Source organism: Chiroxiphia lanceolata, chromosome 5 (genome assembly GCF_009829145.1).
Source record: "Chiroxiphia lanceolata isolate bChiLan1 chromosome 5, bChiLan1.pri, whole genome shotgun sequence".
NCBI lineage: Eukaryota > Metazoa > Chordata > Aves > Passeriformes > Pipridae > Chiroxiphia > Chiroxiphia lanceolata.
In genome coordinates this window covers 13,517,926-13,528,874 of record NC_045641.1, presented here as the reverse complement: position 1 = coordinate 13,528,874, position 10,949 = coordinate 13,517,926, and the positions used below count along the sequence as shown (strand labels likewise).

Sequence of the window (10,949 nt, the reverse complement as noted above, 5' to 3'; positions counted from 1 at the left end):
AGGAGTTTTGTAGTGTCTTGTAGGCAATTAGGGGCCACAATTCCTCTTGGATGTTGATGAGCACAATGTGTCTGCTTGCACTTCTCCCCGAAATGTGTCTCTTGCACAGGCACTACCTCCCTCCTCACTTTGTGAAGTGGAAAGCTGTGTAACTGCCCACCGTGGGGCTATGAGACTATCTGGAAGAAAGGAAGGTATATCACTTTACTTTTTAAAATGCAAAAGGCATTTCAGAAGGCAGTATAAAGTATCACTAAGCAAAAATTTAAGAGAGGCAGATGGGTAACAGAAAGCATCACGGCAGCATGTGATCCTTGCAAGCCTTGGCTTTGTGTATGCGGCACCATGGCACAAATGTCACTTGGTGTAAGGGGAAGAGCTTGGATTTTTAAACTACACATTATACTTTCTGCAGAATTCTGGGCCTTCTGTGAAAGCCTCTTGTCAAAATATTAATGTAAGCCAGTGAAGATCACATATCAAGATGGAGTGGCTGCAAGCATCGCTAATGTGTGCAGGTACTGCCAGCTACTCCACCAGCAGGCAAAGCCATTCCCTTCTGCGCTGAGCTCCTTGGAAAGGAGGAATGTGTAAATGTCTAGACTTTAGCACATGGGGAAAAAAAATGTAGCTTTCTGGCACTACCTCAGAACCTATTCAGCATATGGCTGTCTTTTCAATGTGTAAACTAGTCAGGACAAAACTGAGGTGGTCTTTAAAAATTATTTTAAATTTTCTAGATCTTATTCCATTTCAAATCCGCAAGACAATCAGTTGAAACTGTTAAAATTTTTAAATGCTTGAAGGACATTGGACTAGCATAGTGAAAATAGCCAGAAAGCTGCTGGGCCCAGCATTTTATTTTCCTACCTAGAAGAGGGGAAGATGGATGGTGTGAGGGAAGCTGATCTGTTACTCCAATCGAAATGTGTCAGAGCCTGGGTGTTTGGGCATAATTAGACCCCAGTAACAATAATTTCTAGATCATCTCCAAATGCAGATACTGCTGCATCAGCAGCATGGAGGCAAATCCAGTATCTCTGACAAGAAAGTCCTTACCTCCTCTTGGTGCAAGATGTACATCTGTGATAGCCCCTGATGGCTCCAGTGTACTTTCATGTAGTGAAATTAGGGGGGACCAATTTCTGAGCTTTACTGTGTTCCTCCAAATCACTTGTTTGGGATTTACAATCTATTTAGAAATAAGGGAAATGCATTGCCTATAAAAATGAACAGGACTTCAGCATCCTACAAACCTGGCATTTATCTATTTAACCATAATTAACTCATAAATAATTTATACTCTCCTTTCTCTTACTATAAACTAGGTTTTACACCAAACAAAGTAATCAGGAACTTCATATTGTTGCCCTTATATATACGTAGTCAGGTACCAGAGGGTGGAGATGATTTACCAACAAGGTTCTTATACTATGAATTTGACCCATGCATACAAATTCCTGCACTCACTGAGGGATCTGATTTTGGTTGGACTTTACACACCTGAGGGATCTGTGTAGGTACAGATGTGTAGGAGGTGGCCAGGCTTGTGTTTAGGAGGAGGACAGTAATTTCAACAAGAGCAGCTTTTACCACAGATGAGCTGGAGAAAAGCACTGTCACACTTTATTTTAGTATGCTACAAAATTCATTGTTGAATTTTATTAGGTAATTTAATACCAAGCATACTTTAAAGTAACAAAAATTATTGTCATTGTTTTTTACAGAAAATCAGGTATTTCAACAGTTTTCTTTACAGTTTGTTGACTTAAAAAAAATTACAATTGACAAGTTACAATAATGGGATGGGAAAGTGGTAACATTTAAAAGGATAAAACATACTATTCTTACTGAATCAACATTTAATGATGTACATCCTGGTATGTCTCTCTTCTGGCTGTGTACAAATGGTACATATTCACTGAGCTGCCCTGACAGGGTTGTGATGTATTGTGATGACACTTTTTTTGAAATGTTTGTGTATATTCAGAAAGGTTTTTACATTACACCGTCACCATGATGCAAAACAAAATAATTTAATACAGAGAAACCCTGTTTCAGTGACTTCTGTCACAGCAAAAGTGCCGTGACTGCAGTAATGTGGGGTAGAGGTAAACTCAAGGAGCAAATGAAGATAGTGATACAATAGCACATCCAGATAGCAAACCCTTTCACAGGCTTTGAGGTGTGAGTGTGATTGTGAGCCAGCAAGAGCAGAGAATGAGGATGGGCTTCACTGAGACACCATTTAACGGGGACTCCTGAATGCACCTGGCTCTTAAGGATGTGCGTTTTCCAGCTGACAGTGGTTGGACTAATCACAGATTTAAAAACCTGTCTGAAGTGGGCCCTTAATGCATTTGTGCAGCCTCGTGTAAACTACTTGATTTTTACCTTCCATTCCCTTTGAGTCAGTAGCAGGTACTGAGAATATGTTTATGGTGGTTGACTGATTTGGGTGGGGGTTTTTGACCAGCTCAAATGCCGGTCCTATAGAATTCAGGAGAGTTTTCTACCCACAGTTACAAGAGCAGTTTTGGATTAAAAAATGGTGGGGGTTTTGTTTGTTTGTTTGTTTGTTTTTTTAATGCTGCCCAGATTCACACAAATTTACTTGGCTGACATCCACATCAGCATTCAGTTTGTAAGACAAGCAGCACCACATTGGTACCTTGGTAGTTAGACAGAAGAGTTATCTAATTCCCTGTATTTGTTTATTGGCAGTTTGCTTAAAGATAAATTTTCATTCAAAAATAAAATAAATTTTCTGAGATTCATGCACTAAATTCCAGAATAATTTGTGTTATGCAGCCAATAGTTAAAAAGCAGTTTTAACTCATGTTTACCTCATGTCTTCAGCATATTGCATTACTGGGGATCAACATTAGCAATTAATTATTATTTTAACCATTTCCCCTGAAAGCCAAAGAATGAAGAAACAGGCTTAAAAAAACCTGAAGAAACTAGCATTGCAGTGTCCATTTTGGGCTGGATTCATCTGTGATACACAGGGGAGGGCAGAAGACATGCCCAGTCCTGAGCCAGGATAGGTGTGTGCCTTGCTGGGAGGTGCTGGAGAGGAGCAGAGGAGAGGGGCTCTCTGCTTCCCTCTGTTGCTCTGTGCCTGGCGCTTGGCATTTTGCTATAAGGTCTTTCCTCATACTCTGTGCCTACTCCTGTTTTACTTCTCAGTGGCTTCTAGAAGTGAGAGTGTCCTTTGGGACCTGCTGAGCCCCTGTGGAGGGAATCACTAGATCATCTCATCCGATTGGTGTTAGCACAGGCCAGAGAGCATCACTCAGCAGCTACATGGCAGAACAACAGAAGAGAACAACAGAAATGCCCCTGGAATGAACAGCTGTTTGTTACATTTAAGGGGTAAATTATTTTTTTCCTACTAAAAAGGAAATCAAGGGCCTTTATTTTGTCACTTCAAATACAAACAATAATATGCATCTTGGGAAATTATAGTATTATGACATTCAGTCAGACATACCTTATAGTATATATGCTTCATAGAACTAGAATATAGGTCAGAAATAATTTTTGAGTCTTAAGTTTGTTACAGACAGATTAATTGGAACACATATGCAGTAAAAATTGAGAAGCTTTACAGTTTTAGTCAACTTATTATACAGTGAAGTAAATGAAGTGCAGCAATGTAGCAGTAAAAGTTATGCTTTTTTCCACTAGGTGATGGAAACATTCAGAGTCTATAAATGCTAATTAAAGAGAGATGTCTTATCAGCTTCTTGGCTACTGGGATAGGAATAGTCTGGAGTTAACTGCCTCTCTACTGTGAAAGGTTTTAAAGCTTTTTGCTTTCTGTCCGAATAAAAAAAATGACATTTACAAATCTCTTCAATGCATATATATTACATATGTTTATCTAGCAACAACTACACCCCTTTTAATTTATTCCCCAAATGTGACTTTTCATGCATGTCTTCTGGATGCTGTATTCAGCAACAGTTTCTAATGAGCTGGTGTGTAATCCATGATTGCATTTCTCTTCTGAAAATCACTTCCACGTCTGGCTGATCTATGTTTAGAAGGTGGTGCTTATCCATCAGGCATTTTTGCACTCGTCAGCATTCTTCTCTGTCAGAGGCTTTCCCAAGCTTCTTCCCATTTTAATGTTGATGTACAAAAGCTGTTATTCGTTTTGTTTTGTGCTCATTCTAGTGAGGATTGGCTTAGTAGGACTGTGCAAAACAGAGAGAAGAGAAGCTGGTTTACTGCCAGCAAACATAAAGATGTTCACACTGTGCTTAGCTCAGAGCAAGCCTCTGACCAATATTCTAATGCACTTCATTATATGCATTTCCATTTATCATGAAAAGTGAAAAATTAATCTACACATAGAATTTGTAATCTGAAATTCTTAAAAATCATTTTTCACCAGCTAATCAACACAGGGAGCCAAGATAATGAGATTGTTTCATCTAAAGTTTGAGCAATATGAAAACAAAGATACAACGCATATGGGACAAGAATGACATTTACTAGATGAATACTATGAATTGAGTTAAAATCCTGACATTTCTGCTCGGTATCAATAACTTCTTTCACTCCCCTGAGGACACAGTCCACATTTGTAAACATGATAAAATAATACCTTGTGTTAAATTTCAAATGAGGACAGAGGTGCAGAGGTGTTTTCAACCCAAACTCTCCCTTAAAAATTAATTCTCACCCATCCATTTTCCATGTGCTGCAAACAGAGCTGCAGACAGGGAGAGCGGACACCAGCTGCGGTGGCACCGGGAGCAGGGGGAGGAAGGCTCCCCCTCCTCACTGGAAGTGGCTGCGCCAGAGGGGGCAGTGCGGGGGAACAGGGCCTTATTGAGAAAGTCTATTTGCAAGTACTCAGGGACAAGCAAATGCCCGGCTACTCCAGCACCTGGCATTGAACAGAAGGTTCCTGCGCCAAATGAGCACTGCAAATTCACCATTGGCTAAACTGTCCTGGATCACCGAGACCAAACTACAAAGTCATTTGGCAGGCACCCCCCCGACTGCCTCCTGGGAAAGGGTCACTGGTCAGGGGTCCTACGAGGCCACAGGTCATCACAGTCCCATTCCCCTCGTTGTAACACAGGGGCCTCTGCAGGAGGCTCTTTGAGTGCAGAACTAGGGGAAAATCACTCTTTTGTGAAAACAAAAGAAAAAGAACGAATTTCATTGTGAAATGACAGTGAACAAAGAATTTCAGAACTAGAAACTCTTAAAAATGTACTGTAAAGGGGACTGAAATATTTAATTTCCCCCCATATGTTACATGGAGCAGCCACCTTCTCCCATTCCCACAAATTCCCCACACCCCTTGACTCTCATGATCACCTTGACCTTCAGCTAATTCACCCACAGATCCAAGGAGTGTGATGCCCCAGAGCAGGATGCCCAGACCTGAGAGCTTGTGATGGTAGAACCACAAACTAGTGAGTGTGCTGGTGGCAAACCCTTTTGCTATGGACTCTGGATGCTTGCTTCCCCATCAGCTTCCAAACAATTGACATTTTTCAAGTAAAGTTTGTTTCGGAGGAAAATTTCCGACTTGTTACAACCCCCATGTGTTCAGAATATATCTATAGACCAGATTTCTTTTACGAGACACTTTTAATTGATGTTGCTGAGACTAGAAAGTAGCAAATAAATACGACAGAAGCATAAGGTAAATTAAGGAGGGCCCTGAAAAAGAAAAACGGAACAGTTTTGCTTGTGTCAAAAAATGAATAAGAAATATAATATGGTAAGAACATTTTTATGATACAAGTATGTAATGGGGATTGTAGTTTCCAATTGTAAAAGAAGGCTTGCTATTGATAGCTCCATGAGCTTCCCTTCACCCTTTAAAACATGCAGCAAAAATGAAGGATAAAGAATTGATGAGAAATGGACATACTTGTTATAAATGAAAATTATTAAAAATGGTCTGGGTCCAGAATTTTGGTATATTTTATTAACATGGTTACTAATGTAATTAATATGGTTATATAAGTAAGCAGCACTACTTAATAAAATAAAAGAATGAAAAATTGCCTGAGCCTCTAATCTGTTTATTTGCTAAGTGAGATATGGGGGTTTGTGAGCCTCTTAAACAATCCATAGTTGGGTGAGGAGCATATGCCCTGACACTCCTAGGAACAATCTAAACTTAATATAACTGAATGAGCCATTTCTTTCAATTATTTTTAATCAGAATTTAATGTAGCTGTGTTATTTGAACCCCTAACATTGTTTACTGGATTTCCAGCAATAGTCAGTGTTTCAGCTGTAACATACTAAGACCTTTATTAGTTCTTTTGACAAATATTGCACACAGGTGTTATACACATGGAAATGAAATTTAATAAATACCAGAAGTGCCTAGTTGACAAGGCAGAAATAAGTCATTCACATCCAACATCCCTCAGTCTGTTTTGTATCACATTATAGGCTTTTGACTCCTTGAAGTTTCTTAGAGATACTTACAACCTGTTTCTAGTGCTGTTGCTTAGAAATCATTTAATGAAAGCAGTCTTCATGAAAGCTGTATTACCCAAGCACCCAGGTGCTCTGCTGTTAAATTCCCTTTGTAAAGTCTTTAAAGGCTGCCTGTTAGGCTGACATCCCCACAACACAGTTACTATTCATATTTGACCAATTCAATTAGGGCAGTCACTTCTGTTGACTGCAGAGCTGGGGTACAGTCAGCCTGGAGCATTTTAGTGTTTATGTACATTTTCAGAGAGAGAGGCCACTGATATTCCTTTGTGGTAAAGATGAATCATGGGGAAATTTCCAGGTTGCTCCCTGACAAGGTATAAAAGATGTACTGAATTTCAGATGGTCTCTTACATGCTGTTACTGTAAAGTCAGTCAAATGAATAGTAATTATAGAGAGAAAGGCAGACCTTCTAAGTCTGACTATATATTATCTCAGACAATCTTACTACTTTATAGCATTAATTGTCACCAACCATATTTATATGATCTTTTTTGCCATGTATTTGACTGGCATCTAGAAAACAACACCTTTCCAAGTCTTAATCTTTTTTTGCTGACTCCAAACACACACAGTTACTGTGCTAAAGACCAACTGGCTTTCGTGGTCACACCAAAATTGGTACTGTTACAAAACCACATCAGCTGGCAGAAACCCATGAGTTAATGAAGCACCAGAGATTTTTTCCAAGCACCTCCACAGTGTTCCTCCAGCCTAAGGAGCAACATCATCTCTGTTGAATGCTGGCACTGTGTTTAGTGTATGGAAGGAGATGAAGGATGAAACACCGATACTGAAGGTCTGCAATTGAAAATAGACATGATAAGGCACCTTGGATAACACTTCTGCCTGGGCTGTAGGCCAAAAATATTGGACAAGTTCAGTCTTAATGAGGTGCTTGGAGTTCTCACTTTTCTGCTTATAGAATAACAGAATCGTTAAGGTTGGAAAAGACTTCTAAGATCATCGATTCCAACCCTTAACATTGTACTGCCATGTTCACTGCTAAACCATAACCCCAAGCACCACATGCCTTTTGAACACTTCCAGGGGTGGTGAATCCAGGACTTCCCTAGGCAGCATGTTCCAACCCTTTTGGTGAAGAAATTTTTCCCAATATCCAATCTAAACCTCCCCTGGTGCAACTTGAGGCCATCTCCTCTCATCCTCTCACTTGTTATTTGGGAGAAGAAACCAACCCTCACCTGGCTACAACCTCCTTTCAGGTAGCTGCAGAGAGCAATAAGGTCACCCCTGACCCCCCTTTTCTCCAGCCTAAACAACCTCAGCTACTTCAGCTGCTCCTCACAGGACTTGTAGTCCAGACCCTTCACCAACTCTGTTGCCCTTCTTTGGACACACTGATCTGACTCAGCTCCTCACAGCCACAGGTAGATGGTTTTGTTGGGGTTTTTTATTGTTTTTTTTTTTGTTGTTGATATTTTTGTTTGATGCAATGCTAAGTGTGTTAAAATTCCACTTGTATCCACTGCACCCCAAAATTCAAAGAGCTACATGCATTCAGGGCCCGAACAATATCCAGATGTGTCATTAAAAGGCATGAAAGGCAGATAAATGCCTGCACAGGGCAGCCAATGTCCCACCATCTCTTATTTCCTTGAAGATATTCTCTTTAAAACACATAACAAATCCTACTTGAGTGGCCTGAGAGAATGATTTTGTTTTCTCTGTGATGAGAGAGGAATAATGTGTATTTCCATTTGCCTACCTGCTGTGGGTGCCTTTCCCCCAAAAAACTGAGCATCCTTTGCCCTGGCCTCATGGGGAGTTGCTCATGCATCACCCAGAGAGTGACCCTAGGGCAAATCTGTCCCTCAAGAAACATCCAGGCACCAACTCAGGCCCTCTCCAGACTCATAAGAGTCCTGGTGATCCAAGCTGGAACTCTAATGTGTTTTGGAGAAGCCGTCCACAGATCATCCTGGAAATAGCTGTGTGGCCAGGAGGTGACTGAGTTTTGCTCTCTGCTGCCTCCCTGCATCGCAGTTAAGCCACAGTAAAGAAGGTACAAGGCTACCCTATGGAAATGGAAAGAAGGATGGACAGAAATTCCCCAGCTGTTTTGCTAGCAGTGCTCTTTCAGTGTTTCACTGTTCAGCATCTTCTCAACAAAATGTGATAGATGACCTGTCCACACCAGAGCTGCCCAAGCATGTTTCCTCCTTCTCCTGGCAAACTGGATCTGGCAACTGCCTGCTCTGCTGTCACTCACAGCTACAGAAGACTACCTGAGAGGACAGGGGTTAAAGAGAATACACAGTAAACCTTGAGGAGTTACTAAAACTTTCACAAAATTTTGGGGTTGAAATTGCATGATGTCTTTGTCCATATGGCATTAGAGGAGAAGCTCATCTGAGCAGAAGGGTGTCTGAGCTCACTCTTCTACTGCAGCACTTCCTTGCAATAAAATACAATTGAACCACATAAAAATGACAAGGTTTTTACCAATTTGGTTTGCGAGCCCTGTGAAACCAGAGCTGGGGGGAACAGTGGGACTTATTCAATCTGCTGGGTGGTATTTTGTGCACCCTGTTAACAGCAGCAGCTGAACTCCTGGGCATGGGCTGTAGGAAGTGTTTCTAGGACTGCAGGAAATCGTTTCAGGAGCATTCAAGAATTTTCTAAATGTCTGGCTCAGACAGGCATCATCAATTAAAGTTTTGCCATCAGAAGGCTCAGTTCATGGCTGCACAAAGACATTTCTAGCATCTGAGAGGATGATGTGGCAGCATTCTCCCCTTCTCCGCTTGAGTCATAACCACCAGTGGGGCTGTGATGGCTGCATCCAGCTTCGTCTGGACTTTGGGGGGTTGGATGGCAGTATGGTAGCCAAGGGCTGTCTGGAATGGTGACCCAGACGTCTTGGTGGTATGCAAATATGGCCACAGTCACTCTTCTTACTCTATAAATAGTGGTCAGCCCAGGGCCCACTGAGCTCTCCTGCACGGCAGCGGGCTGCATGCCAGGATGTCCCCTTGAGTGGGGACACCTCTCAAGGTTACTCCTTGAGGCTGAGAGATTCCTTGCTGCAACAGATCCTCACTAAGTGATTAATAGCATGCTATTTGAAATCTTAGCTAAGTGATATAAAGGACTGATTGTGCACATATAATCTTTTAGGCATAAACCATTGACCAAGTCTTGGATCCAGCCACACTTACACTCCTCTCTGAGAAGGGGTTTTGAATCAAGGGGATAATTTCTGAACCTCATGACTCAACGGGAGGGTCTCCCTGGCAGTTTTGTCTGACCTTGTCCTTTATACAGTAAGTAATCAAGTGTACCTTACCACTGAGTCTTGTTAAACCAATGTAGTATTTACCACTGAACTTTGTTAAATCACTATGTTATATCACTGAAGTACATTGTTGTTACTTCTCTCTTACAAGTGAAGTGCATTGCTTTCATCCATGACAGAGCCACAGGGGCGATGATGGTCAGAGTAAACCATGGCACAGACAGAATGCTCTTTTATTAGACATCCTTTTTCAAGAAACAGAAAAATGGCTGAAGGATCCAGTCAAATCAATTTTTCTAGGTTTCCAGTATCTGTTTACAACACATAGCTAGACAGAACTTTGCCATCAACTTACATACTGGCATTCAGAAGAAAAAACTGTGTATTGGCACTCCTTGAACACTTCATGCACCCAGTGACTGTCCTGCCCTCCCCTGACAGACTCTGGCCAATTCCTGTAGCTGTAACATCCAATTTAATCTTATATTGTTTTTTTCCCCTTTTTCTGTTTTTTGTGGAGACTAAAACATGACAGGAGGAAATGGCTGTCAGTTTGGAGGCTGTTTGGCTGTGGGCAGTGTGCTATGGGGGGAGAATTGTGGAATCATTGAATGGTTTGGGTTGGAAGGGACCTTAAAGATCATAGTTCCAAACCCCCTGCCATAGGCAGGAACACCTTTCACTAGACCAGATTACTCAGAGCTCCATCCAACTTAGCCTTGAACACTTACAGGGATGGGGCATCCACAACCTCACTCGACAACCTGTTCCACTGCCTCACCAGCCTCACAGCAAAGAAGAAAAGTGACATGGCAGGGAAACATTATTTTCTGCATTGTTTATTTCTCGAGACAGAATCTTTTTTGAAGCTGTTACAACAGTAAGCAAAAATCTACAGAAGAAAATGTGGTTGTCAAGACAAATTTATAAAAAAAAAAAACAAGGATTGAATAATTAAGTCTGACCACCTTGTGCCAAGGTATGAAAGGAGACACGTATTTGGAAATTAAGTCTGGAGCCCAGGGTGGCTCAGAGTAGTCAACCCATTTGTGGTCTTGACTTCTTTAATTTCCTATTTTCTTCCAGATGGAAATTTTGAGAAAGGTGAGGAGATTCTTTGGGAGGAGAGAGAAGATGGAGGTTAGGCTTAGAGATGCCTAACCTCACGCAACATTAGCTCTCTCACAGTCAGACACTGGGTGT

At 41.3% G+C, this 10,949-nt stretch overlaps 1 protein-coding gene across 3 annotated transcripts in view; it reads right to left on the bottom strand.

Moving 5' to 3' along the window:
- Positions 1-1,629: 1,629 nt before the first annotated feature.
- Positions 1,630-10,949, bottom strand: part of LHFPL3 (LHFPL tetraspan subfamily member 3) — a 245,899-nt gene continuing 236,579 nt past the window's right edge. For all 3 annotated transcript variants that reach the window (XM_032689219.1, XM_032689220.1, XM_032689218.1), the window contains one exon: positions 1,630-4,205. Coding sequence is in view for 1 of the 3 variants with exons in the window: in XM_032689218.1 (XP_032545109.1) it covers positions 4,177-4,205 (29 nt within the window). In the remaining 2 variants the exon portion in view is untranslated. The remainder of the gene's footprint in view (positions 4,206-10,949) is intronic.